At 44.0% G+C, this 21,927-nt stretch overlaps 1 protein-coding gene across 4 annotated transcripts in view; it reads left to right on the forward strand.

Moving 5' to 3' along the window:
- LOC139548178 (neurofibromin-like) overlaps positions 1–20,305 on the forward strand; it is a 97,737-nt gene extending 77,432 nt beyond the window's left edge. The window contains exons 40-56 of one of the 4 annotated variants that reach the window (XM_071357647.1): positions 49–328; positions 574–788; positions 899–960; positions 1,048–1,189; positions 1,620–1,721; positions 2,020–2,160; positions 5,386–5,512; positions 6,407–6,538; positions 8,575–8,710; positions 8,870–9,027; positions 11,111–11,352; positions 12,256–12,356; positions 12,945–13,087; positions 15,766–15,812; positions 16,764–16,983; positions 18,168–18,221; positions 18,684–20,305. In XM_071357647.1, the coding sequence (XP_071213748.1) occupies positions 49–328; positions 574–788; positions 899–960; positions 1,048–1,189; positions 1,620–1,721; positions 2,020–2,160; positions 5,386–5,512; positions 6,407–6,538; positions 8,575–8,710; positions 8,870–9,027; positions 11,111–11,352; positions 12,256–12,356; positions 12,945–13,087; positions 15,766–15,812; positions 16,764–16,983; positions 18,168–18,221; positions 18,684–18,826 (2,445 nt within the window). In that variant the 3' untranslated portion in view covers positions 18,827–20,305. Of the gene's footprint in view, positions 1–48; positions 329–573; positions 789–898; positions 961–1,047; positions 1,190–1,619; positions 1,722–2,019; positions 2,161–5,385; positions 5,513–6,406; positions 6,539–8,574; positions 8,711–8,869; positions 9,028–11,110; positions 11,353–12,255; positions 12,357–12,944; positions 13,088–15,765; positions 15,813–16,763; positions 16,984–18,167; positions 18,222–18,683 lie in introns of those variants that run through there. The other 3 variants (XM_071357648.1, XM_071357650.1, XR_011669671.1) reach the window with 3 other exon arrangements.
- Positions 20,306–21,927: the final 1,622 nt, after the last annotated feature.

Genomic DNA, 21,927 nt, shown 5'->3' on the forward strand with positions numbered 1-21,927 from the left:
TTTCAATACCTCATAATGATTGGTTATCTCCACACACCATCTGACCAGGTGATTGGCCGGATGTGTAAGATCATCGATAAGACGTGCCTGTCTCCCACGCCCACCCTGGAGCAGCACCTGATGTGGGATGACATCGCCATCCTGGCCCGTTACATGCTGATGTTGTCCTTCAACAACTCTCTGGACGTAGCAGCTCACCTGCCCTACTTGTTCCACGTGGTCACTCTGCTGGTGGCCACCGGACCCCTGTCCCTCCGCGCCTCCACACACGGCCTGGTCATCAACATAATCCACTCTCTCTGCACCTGCTCCCAGCTCAACTTCAGAGGTGAGGAAGCACACCATATCTACCCTGCAGACTATATACCATCTGTAGTTAACGGCATACATTCCCTGATCATTCAAGATGTAATTGAGAGACCTAACGTAAACACAGCACTTAGTGAACCATGAAACTGCTTCAATAGAGGTATGTTTCTGTGTTCTTTTTATTTGCTATAGATATCAGCATTCAGGGTTTCTCTTTCAGAAGAGCAACAAGTCATCTTCTCCTCTTGTCATGATCTCTTCCAGAGGAGACCAAGCAGGTCCTGAGGCTGAGCCTGACAGAGTTCTCCCTGCCTAAGTTCTACCTGCTGTTTGGCATCAGTAAGGTCAAGTCTGCTGCAGTCATCGCCTTCCGCTCCAGCTACCGCGACCGCTCCTTCTCCCCCGGCTCCTACGAGAGGGAGACCTTCGCCCTCTCCTCCCTGGAGACCGTCACTGAGGCCCTGCTGGAGATCATGGAGGTGAGGGAGACACGCACATTACTTGATATATTGTGCTTAATGTATACAGTTTAATGTCCAGAATACATGCAAAATCCCAATGTCTGACTGAATGTGTTCTCTCCTGAAAGGCGTGCATGAGGGACATCTCAGTGTGTAAGTGGCTGGACCAGTGGACCGAGCTGGCTCAGAAGTATGTTGTTCATTTTCACCACTATCACTGAATATATATACACACTCTTTTGTGCACATCTCAAATGCCACCTATGTCGTCCACCAGGTTTGCGTTCCAGTACAACCCGTCCCTGCAGCCCAGAGCCCTGGTGGTGTTTGGCTGCATCAGTAAGAGGGTGACCCACGGCCAGATCAAACAGATCATCAGGATCCTCAGCAAGGCCAGCCCCCTGCTCAGCATAGACCGGGTGGGTCTACACACACACACACAGGCTGTTGGAGTGCGGAGTTGGCATGAGCAACTCCATCTTCCAGAATTGACACACACACACACACACACACACACATTGAGGGGTGGTGTTGAGTGTATTTTACCTTTCCTTAGCTGAGTCCGTACAGGCTGCCTGTGGGCTCTTATCTGCATTATGCAGCGATCTGAGTGTTTGTGAGTGCACCAACCCTCTAATCCACTAGCTAACGTAATGAATACTATGAAATACTCTCTCCCTCTTCATCTCTTCCCCGCTACTCTCGCTCTCCCTCTCACTTTATTTCCTTCCTCTCTCTCTTTCTCCCTCTCCTGCTCTCTCTCCTTCCTTTCTTTCTTTCTCTCACCCCACCACCTCTCTTTCACTCCGGTGTTCATTCTCTACTAATGCCTCTTCTCTTCCTCCACAGGGGCTGGAGAGCTGCTTAAAGGGACCTGATAACTACAACAGCCAGGTGTTGATTGAGGCCACAGTCATCGCTCTGACTAAGCTGCAGCCCCTTCTCAACAAGGTATACAAACCGCAAACACAGAACACATGCAATACATCATGTGATCGTCTGTGGTCTACTGCTTGTCAAATCAAAGTGTATTGGTCACATACACAGAATTGCAGATGTTATCGCAGGTGCAGCAAAATGCTTGTGTTCTACTATTCAAATAAAGAACCCAGCTGTAAGTTGTTGGTTCGTGTTTTTTAATAACAATTTGGAATTGGAGCATGGCTAGATTTGTTCTTTGTTAATGTGCTTAGTGCTGTTCCCGTATTTAATGTGTGTAACCTGATGGTTATAACCCGTGTTTCTCCAGGACTCCCCCATGCACAAGGCAGTGTTCTGGGTGGCTGTGGCTGTGCTGCAGCTGGATGAAGTCAACCTGTACTCTGCTGGGACGGCCCTGCTAGAGCAGAACCTACACACTCTGGACAGCCTGAGAGTTTTCAATGACAAGGTGACACACACACACACACACACACACACACACACACACACACACACACACACACACACACACACACACACACACAGAGACACACACACAGAGACACACACACACACACACACACACACACACACAGAGAGACAGACACACACGGAAACACACACACACCGAGAGACACACACACAGACAGACAGACAGACATACACCCACACACACACAGACAGAGAGAGAGACAGACACACACGGAAACACACACACACAGACAGACATACATACACACACACACACACAGAGAGAGACACACACACAGAGAGAGAGACACACACACACACACACACACACACAGAGATACAGACACACGTAAACACACACACACAGAGATACAGACACACGTAAACACACACACACAGAGACACACACACACACACACACACAGACAGCCGGACACACACACACACACACACACACACACACACACACACACACACACACACACACACACACACACACAGACAGACAGGCACCCACAAACAGACAGACAGACAGGCACCCACACACAGACAGGCACCCACACACAGACAGACAGACAGGCACCCACACACAGACAGACAGACATGCACCCACACACAGACAGACAGACAGGCACCCACACACAGGCACACACAGGCACACACAGACACACACACACACAAAGACAAACAAACTCCGATGAGAAATGTGAGGGGGGGGGGCTTTGGATCACTACTGGCTGTAAGCGAACGAGTGATGCACGTTTGGAGCAATACTGGCTGTATCCAAGGCTCAGCCAATCGTTCACATAACAGAATGCAGCACAGCACGCGACTGAAGAGAGAAGAGACAACCAACTCGCTAGTTACAGCATCAGCGCGCGACTGAAGAGAGAAGAGACAACCAACTTGCTAGTTACAGCATCAGCGCGCGACTGAAGAGACAACCAACTCGCTAGTTACAGCATCAGCGCGCGACTGAAGAGAGAAGAGACAACCAACTTGCTAGTTACAGCATCAGCGCGCACTCTGGAAAGACAGCAGAGAGTGGAAAGGCAGCTTGCCAGTTACACCAGCGCGTCCCCTGAACGATAACGAAGAGGTAACGTTAGGTGAGAAGCCTGACGACGGAGACGGGGTGAGAAGGTGATGAACTGTACTTCATGAGCTGTAATCAAAAACAATTGGCATTTGGAAAGTGTGAGGGTGAGGGAGAAAGTATTGTTAGCATTGTTAAGTATCTTGCTAGCTGGATAGAATTCTCCGTTAGCTAGCCAGAGAAATGTTAAGCAACATTAGCCAACTTACCTGATCAAATAATTGAGTTTATGGTGTGAAAATTAGCTTACTAATAAAGTTAGACAGCTAACGTTACAACATCAGATGAGCTAACGTTAGTAACCTAACCAATTCGCTATAGCTCCTTTCCGTTACTCTAGTTATAATGCGTTAGTTGCGTACTGGACCCTGGCAATCTGTGTGAAATGTTAACTAGTTAACTTGCTAACGAACTAACTAGCTAATGAACTAACCACTAAACACATGTTTCCCTCTACAGTATGTGGTTAATTTTCAGAATGAGAGAATTAAGTGAAAATGAGGCGTTGCTTGTTAAACAAGTGGATTCCGGGATCAAGTGCCGCTTATAAAATGTTTTACTCAGTGAACGTTATTTTTGCACACACCTTGTGCACTTGATCGATGTCTACTACAGTGGCCACTATAATAGAGCAAAAATAGAATGCCTGTTTCATTCTATTTCTACTTTAAGATGTTATTTTCCCAAGTGCAGTATTTAGATGTGTGTGGTCACAAGCGTTCTATTATAAAGGCTGTCATGGTAACAAGTGTTCTATTATAAAGGCTGTCATGGTAACAAGTGTTCTATTATAAAGGCTGTCATGGTAACACGCATTCTATTATAAAGGCTGTCATGGTAACATGCATTCTATTATAAAGGCTGTCATGGTAACAATCATTCTATTATAAAGGCTGTCATGGTAACAAGCATTCTATTATCAAGGCTGTCATGGTAACAAGCATTCTATTATCAAGGCTGTCATGGTAACAAGCATTCTATTATCAAGGCTGTCATGGTAACAAGCATTCTATTATAAAGGCTGTCATGGTAACAAGCATTCTATTATAAAGGCTGTCATGGTAACAAGCATTCTATTATAAAGGCTGTCATGGTAACAAGCATTCTATTATAAAGGCTGTCAGGGTAACAAGCATTCTATTATAAAGGCTGTCATGGCTAACTGCAATATTAGTGTATTGTTTTAGTGTAAAGTCTAGGCAACAAATAACATATACATTTTTTATCTGTGCGTTAGGTTCACATGAACCACTTTTTATTTTACACACAGAGACTGATCGTGTTCTTTGTTGTTGAATTAGTTTACCTGTAATTCCTCCTAGCAGGGATTTATTACATGTTTCAGTGCAACAACAAAAAAAGTGTCACCTTTTTGGGCCCTCACCAGTTTGCATCCTTGTAATGTACTTGTCCTCTTGCTCAGTTGTGCACCGGGCCTCCCACTCTTTCTATTATGGAGTAGTACACAGCGTTGTACGATATCTTCAGTTTCTTGGCAATTTCTCGCATGGAATAGCCTTCATTTCTCAGAACAAGAATAGACTGACGAGTTTCAGGAGAAAGTTCTTTATTTCTGGCCATTTTGAGCCTGTAATCGAACCCACAATGCTGATGCTCCAGATACTCAACTAGTCTAAAGAAGGCCAGTTGATTGCTTCTTTAATCAGGACAACAATTTTCAGCTGTGCTAACATAATTGCGAAAGGGTTTTCTAATGATCAATTAGCGTTTTAACCTTTGTGTTGTCTTAAAGGTTAAAAATGACCCGCCACCTATGTTTAACAGCAGAGAAAACCCCCTAAATTATATTTGTTCAACTTGAAGTTGAATTACTTTTCCTAGAGGGACCCCAACATCAGAAAAGGTGAAACATTGCCTTTGTTCATATTTCCATGAAAGCTGTACACAACCAGGTTAGGAAGAATGTACCCGGCAGTTATTTTTGACCCGGCAGTTATAAAATAATTTACACACCGCAACCACAGACACACACATATTCACTTTCGGTTCAAAGACGACAATTCAACATATTCATCACATATTGACACTATTAATATGCTGAATATGTGTAAAGAAGTATCTGCTAAATTACCATATTTATTTGTTTCTACATTCCCCCAAATCAAGAGTCCAGAGGAGGTATTTATGGAGATCAGGCGTCCTCTGGAGTGGCATTGTAAACAGATGGACCACTTTGTGGGCCTCAACTTCAGCTCCAACTTCAACTTCGCACTGGTTGGACACCTGCTCAAAGGTAAGGGAGAGGGCACAGGGCACCTGACTGAGTCTCAGCCAGAGCAGCTTCCATTCCTGTGACAGTAGTGAGTATCCTATAAACTGCAGCTTCTCTGTCACTGTCGCTTAAGTAAACATTCATAAAATGTTTGAAATGATGTCATTTGTTTGGGTCTAATCTAGCTAGATAAAGAATAGATGGATGAAAGACATTGGCCTGACTTGCCGAGCCACTGATGAAAACCTGTCTTCCCCACTGTCAGAGACTCAAACTGGCTCTATTGACTAGGTGCCCTTGTCCTGCAGTGACAAAGAGCTTGGCAGCAGTTGTTGGTGTTTTCACTTGTCTCTGTAGTCTACTTGTCACTAGCTGCATTTAATGTTGTGTACTCTGTAGGTCTTGATGTGTTTTAATGCTAACCGTGTTGAATTAATGTGGCCATGCTAAAATGTACCAAGCTAGCAGTGGAGTGGTGTATGGCTATGTCACAATGTACCAAGCTAGCAGTGGAGTTGTATATGGCCATGTCACAATGTACCAAGCTAGCAGTGGAGTGGTGTATGGCCATGTCACAATGTACCAAGCTAGCAGTGGAGTGGTGTATGGCCATGTCACAATGTACCAAGCTAGCAGTGGAGTGGTGTATGGCCATGTCACAATGTACCAAGCTAGCAGTGGAGTGGTGTATGGCCATGTCACAATGTACCAAGCTAGCAGTGGAGTGGTGTATGGCCATGTCACAATGTACCAAGCTAGCAGTGGAGTGGTGTATGGCCATGTCACAATGTACCAAGCTAGCAGTGGAGTGGTGTATGGCCATGTCACAATGTACCAAGCTAGCAGTGGAGTGGTGTATGGCTATGACTAACGTGCCACTCTGTTTTCCTTCTGTGTGTGTGTGTCTATTTGAAGGCTTCAGACACCCGTCCCACACCACGGTGGCTCGGACAGTGCGTATCCTCCACACGCTGCTGGCCTTGGTCGGAAAACACCTCAACTGTGACAAGTTTGAGGTCAACACCCAAAGTGTGGCCTACCTGGCAGGTCAGTTCCAGTCAGTCTCCTATACACTGACTCTACTCACCCACACTTTGTGTTGACTAACCAGACCTCTGTCAACTCACTGGATCTGCAATGTGCTATTTGGATAGCAAGCAGTGTGTTGCTTTAAAAACATGTTTGTAAAACAGATATGATGGTCTGTCATATTGTGCCTCTCATTGTTGGAATAACCTGCAAAATTCCTTGTATCTTGATTTCCTGGTGCCGGTAGGTCAGTTGAGGACTGTGGTGTTAAATGTATTCATTGAGGATTGCAGTTTATATTGATATAATGGTTTATTTGTTGAAATTGTAGTATTGTACCTTGTAGTTTTTTTTATTATTCATCAATTCAAATTTTATTGGACACATACACATGGTTAGCAGATGTTAATGCGAGTGTAGCGAAATGCTTGTGCTTCTAGTTCCGACAGTGCAATAATATCTAACAATTCCCCAACAACTACCTAATACTCACAAATCTAAAGGGGTGAATGAGAATATGTTCATGTAAGTATATGGATGAGCGATGGCTGAGCGGCATATGCAAGGTGCAATAGATGGTATAAATACAGTATGTACATGTGATATGAGTAATGTAAGATATGTAAACATTATTAAAGTGTCATTATTTAGAGTGGCATTGGATAAAGTGACTAGTGATCCATTTATTAAAGTGGCCAGTGATGGGGTCTCAATGTAGGCAGCAGCCTCTCTGAGTTTAGTGATTGCTGTCTGATGGCCTTGAGATAGAATCTGTTTTTCAGTCTCTCGGTCCCAGCTTTGATGCTCCTGTACTGACCTCGCCTTCTGGATGGTAGCAGTGTGAACAGGCAGTGGCTCGGGTGGTTGATGTCCTTGGTGATCTTTTTGGCCTTCCTGTGACCTCGGGTGGTGTCGGTGCTGTTGCGCCTTCTTCACCACACTGTCTGTGTGGACCATTTCAGTTTGTCTGTGATGTATACGCCGAGGAACTTAAAACTTTCCACCTTCTCCAATCCTGTCCCGTCGATGTGGATAGGGGGGTGCTCCCTCTGCTGTTTCCTGAAGTCCACGATCATCTCCTTTGTTTTGTTGACGTTGAGTGAGAGGTTGTTTTCCTGACACCACACTCCGAGTGCCCTCACCTCCTCCCTGTAGGCTGTCTTGTCGTTGTTGGTAATCAAGCCCACTAATGTTGTGTCGTCTGCAAACTTGATGATTGAGTTGGAGGCGTGCATGGCCCCGCAGTCATGGGTGAACAGGGTGTACAGGAGAAGGCTGAGCATGCACCCTTGTGGGGCCCCAGTGTTGAGGATCAGTGTAGTGGAAGTGTTGTTTCCTACCTTCACCACCTGGGGGCGGCCCGTCAAAGTCCAGGACCCAATCGCACAAGGTGGGGTTGAGACCCAGGGCCTCCAGCTTGAGGATGAGCTTGGAGGGTACTATGGTGTTGAAGACTGAGCTGTAGTCAATGAACATCCTTCTTACATAGGTATTCCTCTTGTCCAGATGGGACAGGGCAGTGTGATGGCGATTGCGTCGTCTGTGGACCTGTTGGGGGGGTATGCAAATTGAAGTGGGTCTAGGGTGGCCGGTAGGGTGGAGGTGATATGATCCTTGACTAGTCTCTCAAAGCACTTCATGATGACAGAAGTGAGTGCAATGGGGCGATAGTCATTTAGTTCAGTTACCTTAGCTTTCTTGGGAACAGGAACAATGGTGGCCCTCTTGAAGCATGTGGGAACAGCAGACTGGGATAAGGATTGATTGAATATGTCCGTAAACACACCAGCCAACTGGTCTGCGCATGCTCTGAGGACTCGGCGAGGGTTAACACGTTTAAATGTTTTACTCACATCAGCCACGGAGAAGAAGGGGGGAGGGGGGGCAGCAGTCCTTGTTTTATTTGGAATGTTAATTTTCTGTTTTCTGTTTTAATGTTAGTTTTTTTTTATCATGTAAAATAAGGAATTGTCGCCTCTTCATAAATGTTTTTGCAATGATCCCATCATTGGTTTTCACCCTGCTCTGGTGTGTGACTGAATGTGTGTGTGCAGCCCTGCTCACCGTGTCAGAGGAGGTGCGTAGTCGCTGCAGTCTAAAACACAGGAAGTCTCTGTTGCTGTCTGAGATGGGCATGGAGAACGTTCCCATGGATACCTACTCTCTGCACCACACTGACCCCAGCTTCAGGTGAGGCGCTCTCTACATCAGACACTTAGAACCTGAATAGGTTTTATCTTTTCAAAGTTGCGTTAGTCATTTTCTGTAATACATGTTGTTGGTAAATATATTTACAATCAAGCTTGAATAGTTATATCCTTACCTGTGGCCCCCATCTCCTCCCCTCAGGACACTGAGAGAGTGCCAGCCGTGGGCGTCTCCCAAGGTGTCAGAGCGCTATCTGAATGCCTACTACCCCACGGTGGGGCAGATCAGCCCCCGTACACGCAAGTCCATGAGCCTGGACATGGGCCAGGCCTCCCATGCCAACACCAAGAAGCTGCTGGGTAACTAACGTTGCTGCTAAACAACACTGTTAATGCTAAGAGTTCCCCTTAGCAGTGTTTTTTGGGCTCCCGAGTGGCGCAGTGGTCTAAGGCACTGCATCTCAGTGCAAGAGGCGTCACTACAGTCCTTGGTTCGAATCCAGGCTGTATGACATCGCGCTGTGATTGGGAGGCCCATAGGGCGACGCACAATTGGCCCATCGTCGTCCGGGTTTGGCCTGGGTAGGCCGTCATTGTAAATACAAACGTTTTCTAACTGTCTTGCCTAGAGTAACAAGAAAAAGTATGTGAACTCTTTGGAAATACCTGGATTTCTACATAAAACATTGGTAATAAAATTTGATCTGATCTTCGTCTAGGTCACAACAATAGACAAACACAGTCTTCTGAAACGAATAACACACAAACAATTATACGTTTTAATGTCTTTATTGAACACACAGTGTAAACATTCACAATGCAGGGTGGGAAAAGTATGTGAACCCTTGGATTTAATAACTGGTTGACCCTCCTTTGGCAGCAATAACCTCAACCATTTTGGACCATTCCTTTTAACTGTTTCAGTTCAGCAATATTCTTGGGATGTCTGGTGTGAACTGCTCTCTTGAGGTCATGCCACAGCATCTCAATCAGGTTGAGGTCAGGACTCTGACTGGGCCACTCCAGAAGGCGCATTTTCTTCTGTTGAAACCATTCTGTTGTTGATTTCCTTCTGTGTTTTGGGTCGTTGTCCTTTTGCATCACCCAACTTCTATTGAGCTTCAATTGGCGGACAGATAGCCTAGCATTCTCCTGCAAAATGTATTGATAAACTTGCAAATTCATTTTTCCATCTGATTGCAAGCTGCCCAGGCCTTGAGGCAGCAAAGCAGCCCCAAACCATGATGCTCCCTCCACCATACTTTACAGTTGGGATGAGGTTTTGATGTTGGTGTGCTGTGTCTTTTTTTTCTCCACACATAGTGTTGTCTTCCTTCTAAACAACTCAACTGTAGTTTCATCTGTCCACAGAATATTTTGCCAGCAGGTGCACTTTTGCGAACTTCAGACTTGCAGCAATGTTTTTTTTGGACAGCAGTGGCTTCTTCCGTGGTGTCCTCCCATGAACACCATTCTTGTTTAGTGTTTTACGTATCGTAGACTCGTCAACAGAGATGTTAGCATGTTCCAGAGATTTATGTAAGTCTTCAGCTGACACTCTAGGATTCTTCTCAACCTCATTGAGCATTCTGCGCTGTGCTCTTGCGGTCATCTTTGCAGGACGGCCACTCCTAGGGAGAGTAGCAACAGTGCTGAACTTACTCCATTTATAGGCAATTTGTCTTACTGTGGACTAATGAACATAAAGGCTTTTAGAGATACTTTTGTAACCTTTTCCAGCTTTATGCAAGTCAACAATTCTTAATCTTAGGTCTTCTGAGATCTCTTTTGTTCGAGGCATGGTTCACATCAGGCAATGCTTCTTGTGAATAGCAAACTCACATTTTGTGAGTGTTTTTTATAGGGCAGGGCAGCTCTAACCAACATCTCCAATCTCGTCTCATTGATTGGACTCCAGGTTAGCTGACTCCTGACTCCAATTAGCTTCATTAGCCTAGGGGTTCACATACTTCTTCCAACCTACACTGTGAATGTTTAAGTTATGTATTCAGTATAGACAAGAAAAATACAATTTGTGTGTTATTAGTTTAAGCACACTATCTATTGTTGTGACTTCGATAAAGATCAGATCAAATTTGATGACCAATTTATTCAGAACTGCAGGTAATTCCAAAGGGTTCACATACTTTTTCTTGCCACTGTAGTTAAAGGTTAAATTAAAAAATATATATTTATACTGCTGCGCCAGAGGTGTATCATGCAAGCCGTTTTATTGGGTTTATACTGTGTATGCTTGGAAGCCCTGGTCATGCTGACTATGATCTGGCAACATTGACTACAGTGTGAGTTACATCTCAAGAAATAAACAGCTGATGTAAGATAGACATCCCATGTCACCACTCACAACCTTATTCCCTAGACCCTCTCCTCACCCTCTTCAATCATTACCTCGACACTGTCTGTCTGTGGTGTATTTCTCCAGACTACAGGAAGAGTTTTGATCACTTGATATCCGACTCCAAAGCACCAAAGAGACCAGAGACGGAGTCTGGCGTAACCACCCCGCCTAAGGTGAGGTGTGTGGCCGAGAACGCCTACGAGATAGACAGCCAAAGAATGGGTCACTCCCACCTCCGCAAGGTGTCTGTGACAGAGTCCAACGTACTACTGGACGAGGAGGTGCTGACTGACCCCAAAGTCCAGGCCCTGCTGCTGACTGTGCTGGTGAGTGGAAGAACACACACACACACACACAGAAACTCACACCTGGCAAAATAAGAAGTACTTATAAAGTGGGTAATAAAATAAGAAGTACCTATCAAATTTTATTTGCCACATAAACATGGTTAGCAGATGTTAATGCGAGTGTAGCGAAATGCTTGTGCTAGTGGGTAATAAAGCGGGTAATAAAATAAGTACTTATAAAGCAGGTAATAAAATAAGAAGTATTTATAAAGTGGGTAATAAAATAAGAAGTACTTATAAAGCGGATGATAAAATAAGAAGTACTTATTAAGCGGGTAATAACATAAGAAGTACTTTTATAAAAGCGGGTAATAAAATAAGAAGTACTTTTATAAAGTGGGTAATAAAATAAGAAGTACTTATAAAGTGGATGATAAAATAATAAGTACTTATTAAGCGGGTAATAACATAAGAAGTACTTTTATAAAGCGGTAATAAAATAAGCAAACAATATGTAACAGTCAACAGTCTGGATACACCTACTCATTCAAGGGTTTTACATTGTAGAATAATAGTGAAGACATCAAAACTATGAAATAACACATGGAATCATGTAGTAAACAAAAAAGTGTTAAACAAATTAAAATATATTTTGTATTTGAGATGCTTCAAAGTAGCCATCCTTTGCCTTGATGACAGCTTTGCACACTCTTGGCATTCTCTTAACCAGTTTAAAAAATAAAGAAAAACACAAATGAGTAGGTGTGTCCAAACTTTTGACTGGTACTGTATATGTAACAGACTGGGTGGACCACTAGTTACTGCTACGGTCCAATTAGTCATCATGAATGCACATAGGGAGGCAGCAACATAGCTTACAGCCTTCTACTGTATATAACTGGTTCAGTCTGTAAACGCATGCTCTCCGTTTCTCTGTCCAAGGCCACCCAGGTCAAGTACACCACAGACGACTTTGACCAGAGGATCCTGTATGAGTATCTAGCTGAAGCTAGCGTCGTCTTCCCTAAGGTCTTTCCCGTCGTGTAAGTTAACATGCCCGATAATCTCCCAGGCAAAACCAAATACATAGCCTAAGCCCTACTTTTTCCAGAAGCAAATCTAGAGAATTGAGAGAACTTTGGGAAATGATTTGAGAGCTTGAAAGTTGGATATCTCTCGGTTTTGGCCCACGGTGGTTGTTTTTTGAGGAAAGACCACTGAGAGGCCCCTTCTGAGAAGGGGCCTGTCCTGCCCCAAATTCATCCTGGGAGTTGTAGTGTGGTTGACCTAGCTAGAGATGTATTTTGGGTTCAGTTTCTTTTAGGGGTTAATAGTGGAGTCCCTGTGAGTCAGAAAGTCTTTAGCCCACACATGCATACGTTATATGTGGGCGGTTGTTTGTAGTTTCAGTTGAAGTAGCACTCTCTCTACCAACAAAATGTCACAGCTTCAAAATATAGTTTAACTTGTAACTGTCTCGTATGAGGCCTAGTTATTCACCAGTGTGTTAGAGTCCTGTCATGATATGTGTTGACAAGGGCACTGGGAAAGGGTGATGCGGAGTGTGGTGTCTAATGATTGTGGCCTACCTACCTAGCCGATGTTGATCTTAATGTGTTTCCTCTCCTCAGCCACAACCTGCTGGACTCTAAGATCAACACGCTGCTGTCTATGTGCCAGGATACCAACCTGCTGAACCCAGTGCATGGCATCATTCAGAGTGTAGTTTACCATGAAGAGTCTCCTCCACAATACCAACCCTCCTATCTACAGAGTATGTACATTTATCTACAGGCCTGCTCTACCCATCTCTCTCTCTGTCTATCTCAGTCCCTATCACCTCCTCGACCTCATCTCCCATCCTTCATCTCTCTCTGCCCCTCCCTTTCTCTCTGTCCTCTCTCTCTCTCAATTCAAATTCAAGGGGCTTTATTGGCATGGGAAACATACAGTACCAGTCAAAAGTTTGGACACACCTACTCATTCCAGGGTTTTTCTTTATTTTTACTATTTTATACATTGCAGAATAATAGTGAAGACATCAAAAGTATGTAATAACACACATGGAATTATGTAGTAACCAAGAAAGTGTTAAACAAATCAAAATATGTTTTACATTTGAGATTCTTCAAAGTAGCCACCCTTTGCCTTGATGGCAACTTTGCACACTCTTGGTATTCTCTCAACCAGCTTCATGAGGTAGTTACCTGGAATGCATTTCAATTAACAGGTGTGCTTTACTTAATGCGTTTGAGCCCATCAGTTGTGTTGTGACATGGTAGGGGTGGTATTCAGAAGACAGCCCTATTTGGTAAAAGTCCAAGTCCATATTATGGAAAGAACAGCTCAAATAAACAAAGAAAAATGACAGTCCATCATTACTTCAAGGCATGAAGGTCAGTCAATCCAGAAATTTTAAGAACTTTTAAAGTGTCTTCAAGTGCAGTCGCAAAAACCATCAAACGCTATGATTAAACTGGCTCTCATGAGGACCGCCACAGGAAAGGAAGACCCAGAGTTACCTCTGCTGCAGAGGATAAGTTCATTAGTTACCAGCCTCAGAAATTGCAGCCCAAATAAATGCTTCACAGAGTTCAAGTAACGGACACATCTCAACATCAATTGTTCAGAGGAGACTGTGTGAATCAGGCCTTCATGGTCGGATTGCTGCCACGAAACCACTACTAAAGGACACCGATAAGAAGAACGGACTTGCTTGGGCCAAGAAACACAAGCAATGGACATTAGATCTGTCCTTTGGTCTGATGAGTCCAAATTTTTGATTTTTGGTTCCAATCGCTGTGTCTTTGTGAGACGCAGAGTAGGTCAACGTATGATCTCTGCATCTGTGGTTCCCACCATGAAGCATGGAGGAGGATGTGTGATGGTGTGGGGGTGCTTTGCTGGTGACACTGTCAGTTATTTGTTTAGAATTCTAAGGACACTTAACCAGCAGAGCTAACACAGCATTCTGCAGCGATATGCCATCCCTTCTGGTTTGCGCTTAATGGGACTATCATTTGTTTTTCAATAGGACAATGACCCGACACACCTCCAGGCTGTGTAAGGGCTATTTGACCAAGAAGGAGAGTGATGGAGTGCTGCAGCAGATGACCTGGCCTCCACAATTACCTGACCTCAACCCAATTTTTATTTATAATTTTTTTTTTTTTAAATTACCTTTATTTATCTAGGCAAGTCAGTTAAGAACAAAATCTTATTTACAATAACAGCCTAGGAACAGTGTGTTAACTGCCTTGTTCAGGGGCAGAACGACAGATTTTTACCTTGTCAGCTTGGGGATTCGATCTTGCAACCTTTCAGTTACTGGCCCGATACTCTAACCACTAGGCTACCTGCCGTCCCAAACCAATTGAGATGGTTTGGGATGAGTTGGACCGCAGAGTGAAGGAAAGGCAGCCAACAAGTGCTCAGCATATGTGGGAACTCCTTCAAGACTGGTGAAAAAGCAATAAAGGTGAAGCTGGTTGAGAGAATGTCAAGAGTGTGCAAAGCTGTCATCAAGGCAAAGGGTGGCTACTTTGAAGAATCTCAAATGTAAAATATATATTTGTTTAACACCTTTTTGTTTACTACATGATTCCATATGTGTTATTTCATAGTTTTGATGTCTTCACTATTATTCTACAATGTATAAAATAGTAAAAATAAAGAAAAACCCTTGAATGCGTAGATACTGTTTGTTAACATTGCCAATGAACAGTAAACATTACACTCACAGAAGTTCCAAAAGAATAAAGACATTTCAAATGTCATATTATGTGCAAAAAGTTAAAGTGCAAAAGGGAAAATAAATAATCATAAATATGGGTTTTATATAAAATGGCGTTTGCTCTTCACTGGTTGCCCTTGTGGCAACATGTCACAAATATTGCTGCTGTGATGGCACACTGTTGTATTTCACCCAATATATATGTGAGTTTATCAAAATTGGGTTTGTTTTCAATTTTTTGTGGGTCTGTGTAATCTGAGGGAAATATGTGGTCATACACTTGGAAGGAGGTTAGGAAGCTCAGTTTCCACCTCATTTTGTGGGCAGTGTGCACATAGCCTGTCTTCTCTTGAGAGCCAGGTCTGCCTACGGCGGCCTTTCTCAATAACAAGGCTATGCTCACTGAGTCTCTCTCACTCTGTCTATCTCTGTCTCTCTGTCCCTATCTCCTTCTCTACCTCTCTCGTCTCTCACCCTCCATCTCTCCTGCCTCCCTCCCTTTCTCTGTCTCTCTCACTCTGTTTTTCTCTCTGTCCCCATCTCCTTCTCTACCGCTCAACTCTCATCCTTCATCTCCCTCTGCCCCGTCCCTTTCTCTCTCTCCTCTCTCTCTGCCCCCTCCCTCTCCCCTGACTGTTATGTAGTGTTTTCTTCTTTAGCAGTATAACATTGCCAATGATACCTTCCTCCCTCCATTACTTTCTCTCTCCCACACACAGGCTTCGGCTTCAACGGACTTTGGAGGTTTGCCGGACCCTTCTCAAAGGTATGATTCATTGCCCTCATATTTCCCTTTCATTCTCCCCAAGGCAGTGCGGCCGTGCTGGAAGAATTCGGCCCCAGTAAGCAGTTACTGCCTTGCCAGGGAGCCTGCCGATTGCCCCAAGATTTATTGGAAATCCTCCTCTCTCTCTACCCCCCCTTCCCCAGTCTCCCCTCTGGCCACCTCAGTTTCCCTTTATGATGGTTCTGAGTAAATAGGCCAAGCAGGAACAAGGGGATGCTTCTAGCTCTGATGGTTCTGTAGTGTTAGCAACACCAGAGTTGTAGGTCTGGTTTCAGAATGGGGCCCCACATAATACATGTTGATTGTGAATCAGCTTGGATCAAAGCGTCTGCTAAATGACTGTGTATTATATCAAATGCAGAACTGTTCGGTCACTGTACCTAGTCTGCCTATTTTTACTCCTCAGAGGGCAGAATACTAGGGTTTGGAGTTGTCCGAAACTTCACGATACTTAGGTGCCAATATGATATGTATTGCTATTCGATACTGTGATTTTATTGCAATTTGATGTTCCAAACATATTGCTCACCATATGTCTGCTGCAGAAATATCCCTATATGAAACTGTATTGATCCGCCCCATCACTACAGAATACTGTACGTGGCCCTTTGAAGCTTGTAGGGGCTCTTAGACTCACTCTGCTTTCACTGTGTACCCATTATCCCTCGCTTCACTTTCCTCCAACAAACAAAAGGTGCCATTTGCCATCAGCTTGTTTGCGGGAAAGTCAGTCAGGAAACAACGTATTCAAGCCTGGCCAAAGGCTGAGGATCAATGTCTCCTGTGATTTAGCTCAAGGAGACTTAAGATGGTTAGACTGATACTTGTTGGCCTGTGTTCCTCTCATACTCACTCTCTCTATTCTACCTGACATTATCCATCTCCTTTTCTCTACCCCCCTCCTCCTTTCTCCATCCCATGTCAAACCAGCAGCAAACTCAGATCCCAGACTACGCTGAGCTGATTGTGAAGTTCCTGGAGGCCTTGATTGACCGCTACCTGCCTGGTACAGAGGAGGAGAGGAGCGAGGAGCAGCTCCGTACCCCCACCTCGCCCTACCCCCCCGTCACCCAGAGCCAGCTCAGCATCACCGCGAACCTCAACCTCTCCAACTCCATGACCTCCCTGGCCACCTCGCAGCACTCCCCAGGTTAGCAGAGTATACACACGTGGACACAATACAATATAGTCAACTGGAGACCAGCACCCCTGGAACACACCACTTATCCATACCGGCAGACACACAAATACACAACTAACATCATACTTATGATGAAGGCTGAGTCCTACAAATGTAAGGTGTTCTGTAGAGTATCTCGAAGCAAGCAAAGTGTGTAGGTGCTGTTGCTGTGGGTTATTTCTAGGTGTCCCGCTAGCTTTCTCTACATCCCAAACTGATGCTTAGAGCTCTTCGCACAATTTGAGGATGCTGCTGCTGTGCGTGAAAGATATCACGTTTCAAGATGTCAGAAAAGCTCTGCGACATTTTAACTATTGCCAAAAACAACAAAATGACTTGCTGAAATGTATTGTGTTTGAAATATGCAGGGGGAGGAAAGGCACCATCAAACATTTCAGACATTTCCACTCTCTTTCTGGGTCTGGTCTGTGTAACCTCCCCATCATGCTCTACTTGCTGTGGTGTGCTGGTGTAGTCTAGACGGTCCCCAACTCTGTCCCAGCCCGAGCCGTCGGACGAGACGACGCCACCCAAAACGTCTGGTACAAATCACAACCATAGAGCCTCCCTGGGGCTCCTAACGCTATACCCAGCCAAGTCTGTAGTTTGCAAACAGTGGTAGCTCCCATCACGTGTCCATTTCTGTCTGCTGTTCTCACTATGCTAGCTGCTAGCTTTTAGAATCACCTAGCTAATACCAGTGTTTTTGTTATTAGTGCTATGTATTTGTACTATATTGCTGAAGTAGATGCAATATTTTGTTAGCCTTTCCACAAAAAAATATATACATTTAATTCTTAGTAGCCTTTAATATAGTTATTCATGCCATTTAAAACACCACCCCTAGAAAATAAAATAAATAAATAAAATACAAATAGAAATGCCACCCGTTATTGCATTACTCTGTTTCTGGTTACTTTTCAACTGTCTGTATCTAAAAACTATTTAATCCGAAAACCACCTGATTTGAAATCTCTTCATTGCTTCATGTCAATGCTGAAGGCCCATGTCTGTTGTTCATTTTTTCATTCAGTGTATTTGACTCTCATTCTCTCCCTATTTTTGTTCTGTTACCCTTGTTTTAATGTGTTTCTCATCTTTGTCCTTAGTTGCTGTGGACATTAATTCTTGTTTCTATCTTTCTCTCTGTGAAGCCTCTCTGCCTTGCTCTAAGTCAGCTGTTTTTGCGCCACATCTCCTCCTCCCAGGTACTCTTGCTCTTTGACCTTGTGACCCCCGAGGTCATGCAAACTCATCCCCTTCAGTAAAAAAATAACTAATCCAATGTGAAAAGGGAGAGACCCACTAACTGTACCCAGTGCCAGAATAGCAATTTAAAGTCTGCCACCCACTGCCAAGCAAAGAGTAATCCATTGGTAATCGTGTTGTTTGTGCTGGTGTGGTTGTAAGAAAGGAGTAAGGAGCTGGGGCAGAATCCCCATTCAACAATAAAAGGCTTTTTAGAGGGTAAATTGTGCTCTGTCTGACAATGTAGTGGAAGCTGGAGATGAGTTCATTCAGGGTGAGATTATGCCTTTAGTTTTATACCAAAGCTATGGCACAGCGCCGTCTGCTGTTCAACAGTGGTATTGAATCTGAGTGACTGACTACGAATGACTCTCCCCTCCCTTCTCTTCTTCCCGCTCTCTTCTCTTCTTTCCTCTGTCCAGGCGTGGATAAAGAGAATGTGCAGCTCTCCCCCAGTGCGGCTCTCTCCACCAGTGGACGGACCCGCCATGGCTCTGCCAGTCAGGTGCAGAAACAGCGCAGCGCAGGTAGCTTCAAGAGGCCTTGCGTCAATAAGATGGTATGAGACAAAGAGATAGGAAGAGAGTGAGAGATGGAGAGAACAATAGCCATCCAAAGGCCCACCATGCAACACATCTTGCTGCACTCCTCTTTTTACCCTTTTTGTTTTGGTGTTTTTATGATGAGGATCAGTGTTGTATTGGGGAAGTAGTTGCATGCGTCTCTGTGTTCTCCTTTGTTTGTCTTGCGTCTGGAGTGTTGCAACACGAGAGATGGCTTCGGATGGATTAAGTTGTTATTCACGTACAGAAATGTGGTCCCGGTTTTAAAAATGTATTTTTAGCCATTAAAAGGACTGAAACTGTCAAGGTGACTGAAATAAGCTATTGAATTGTCAATGAATCCAGGTCCATATATAATGTATTCAGTGTAAGAACTGGACAACATGATGTTTGGTGAGTGCTGCATTGTGTGACATAGGAAGATGACTGGGCGAATCAATGTGGGCGTCCTTGTTGGACCATTATGACATCATCGTGCCCAGGGGAGGAAAAGAAATGGACGATTTTGGACCTGTATACTGAAGGACAGCCTCTTGCCTCCGCTCCAACCCCACGGTCTACTCCAAAACAACCCCACTACCGCCTTCACACAGCAAGGCTGCAGCAGCCATTCTCCACTTCCATCTATGCAGGGTAGCTCAAATTACCAACCAATGGATGGATAATCATGCTGTTAGCAAAACCTTCAATCCACAGTCTTGAAACCTGGATTTGGACACACATTATCATTTTGATTCTTCCCAGTTGTGTACATATGTATGTATATAGATGTACAGAAAGGATATACATTATATAACTAGTCCTAATAATAATAATTGGGTTGTTTTATCCATGGTGTGCCTTCGTCAGGGTTTTCCGATGTGAATAATTATGTGTGAAATAAAGTGAAGCCTTTCTTGTGGAAAAGAACAGGTACTAATCATCGACTATTATGTTGACTCTCTGTAGAGCTGCTCTGTAGAGCTGCTCTGTAGAGCTGCTCGTTAACTGTATGTCATGATAGTCAAATGTACAATCACCAATAATACCCTGCTGCCTGGAAGTATTTAACCTGTACAGATGGATAGTCCTCACTAAATATTGAAGTTATTCCTTTTGAAACGTTTGCCATGCAAGAATATGAATTTCAAGACACTAGATAAGACTACGCAACCTTGTAAATATTGAAAGGCCTTTATTGAGTTGTATCATGTTTTCTCTATATTGAATTTGGATTCGTTTACAGTTCCGACCGTGACTAGGAAAATTAAGTAATGTGCACAAAAATTGCCAAACCCCATCACTAATAGCAACTATGTGAATACTTAAATTGTCATGACATTGATCACAATATTTAAATCTACCACCTGTCTAAGATTATTCTTAAATAAAGGTTAAATAAGTTAATTTGTTTAGTTAAAGGTTCAATTTAGGTTAAAGGTGAAATAAAAAAGTAAAGCATTAACAAAAAAAAGTTAAATAAAGGTTCAATTTAAGTTAAAGGTTAAATTTAAAATAAATGTGTGATACATATTACAGAATTGATCGTTTTGAAGTTCTGGTTTGATAAGATGCCAATATGTTCTCCTGATTTCCTGTTCACGCACATGGGTGTCTCTTTCTCTGGTTGAAGGAAGTCTACCTATGAATTTTCTCCTATCGCCAAATGAAAGGTAGTGAGGTAAATGTTTGTTGTCTGAAGGTTGTTGTTCCTCCTGTAAAGTACCAGCCTCATTCACTCACTTCCCCTTCATCCTAACCTTTCCATTTGTGCAGATCCATAAGGTAGATGCTATATGGTGGAAGTTCCACCATTACACTGCATATACCCATCTGCATTCCAGACCCTTTGGATCTGCAGACATGGAGGGGTAGATGTTTGGAACGGTGGTTACTTAAGTCATTGGGACAGGACCTCAATCCCAGACGCTCTTGCAGCAGATGCAGGAACACCGCACGAAAGACTAGCTTGCACTATGGGAAGGAGGATTCTTTGTATTTGGTTTCCCACTTCACTACATGTTGTGTTTAAATGTCATTGTGACAAATTAATGTCCCCATATGGCACTTCAGCTTCCACAGGATCATCCTCTCAAAGGAAAGGGCCCAATCCTTACTTGAGATTTGTGCATGCAAATCTCCCATATATATCAATGCATGGTGCTTTAGATGAAAGTGCCAGTTGGCTTTCTTCCCAGTTGGTTTACCTCTAATACCTGAGTCCCTGTGTACCTCTTCAGAAAGTCATACCTGAGTCCCTGTGTACCTCTTCAGAAAGTCATACCTGAGTCTCTGTGTACCACTCCAGAAAGTCATACCTGAGTCCCTGTGTACCACTCCAGAAAGTCATACCTGAGTCCCTGTGTACCACTCCAGAAAGTCATACCTGAAGCCCTGTATGCCACTTTAGAAAGTCATACCTGAAGCCCTGTATGCCACTTCAGAAAGTCATACCTGAGTCCCTGTGTACCACTCCAGAAAGTCATACCTGAGTCCCTGTGTACCACTCCAGAAAGTCATACCTGAGTCCCTGTGTACCACTCCAGAAAGTCATAACTCAGTCCCTGTGTACCTCTTCAGAAAGTCATACCTGAGTCTCTGTGTACCTCTTCAGAAAGTCATACCTGAGTCCCTGTGTACCTCTTCAGAAAGTCATACCTGAGTCTCTGTGTACCACTCCAGAAAGTCATACCTGAGTCCCTGTGTACCACTCCAGAAAGTCATACCTGAGTCCCTGTGTACCTCTTCAGAAAGTCATACCTGAGTCCCTGTGTACCTCTTCAGAAAGTCATAACTCAGTCCCTGTGTACCACTCCAGAAAGTCATACCTGAGTCCCTGTGTACCACTCCAGAAAGTCATACCTGAAGCCCTGTATGCCACTTCAGAAAGTCATACCTGAAGCCCTGTATGCCACTTCAGAAAGTCATACCTGAGTCCCTGTGTACCACTCCAGAAAGTCATACCTGAGTCCCTGTGTACCACTCCAGAAAGTCATACCTGAGTCCCTGTGTACCACTCCAGAAAGTCATACCTGAGTCCCTGTGTACCACTCCAGAAAGTCATAACTCAGTCCCTGTGTACCACTCCAGAAAGTCATACCTGAGTCCCTGTGTACCACTCCAG

This window comes from Salvelinus alpinus, chromosome 21 (assembly GCF_045679555.1).
Source record: "Salvelinus alpinus chromosome 21, SLU_Salpinus.1, whole genome shotgun sequence".
Lineage (NCBI taxonomy): Eukaryota > Metazoa > Chordata > Actinopteri > Salmoniformes > Salmonidae > Salvelinus > Salvelinus alpinus.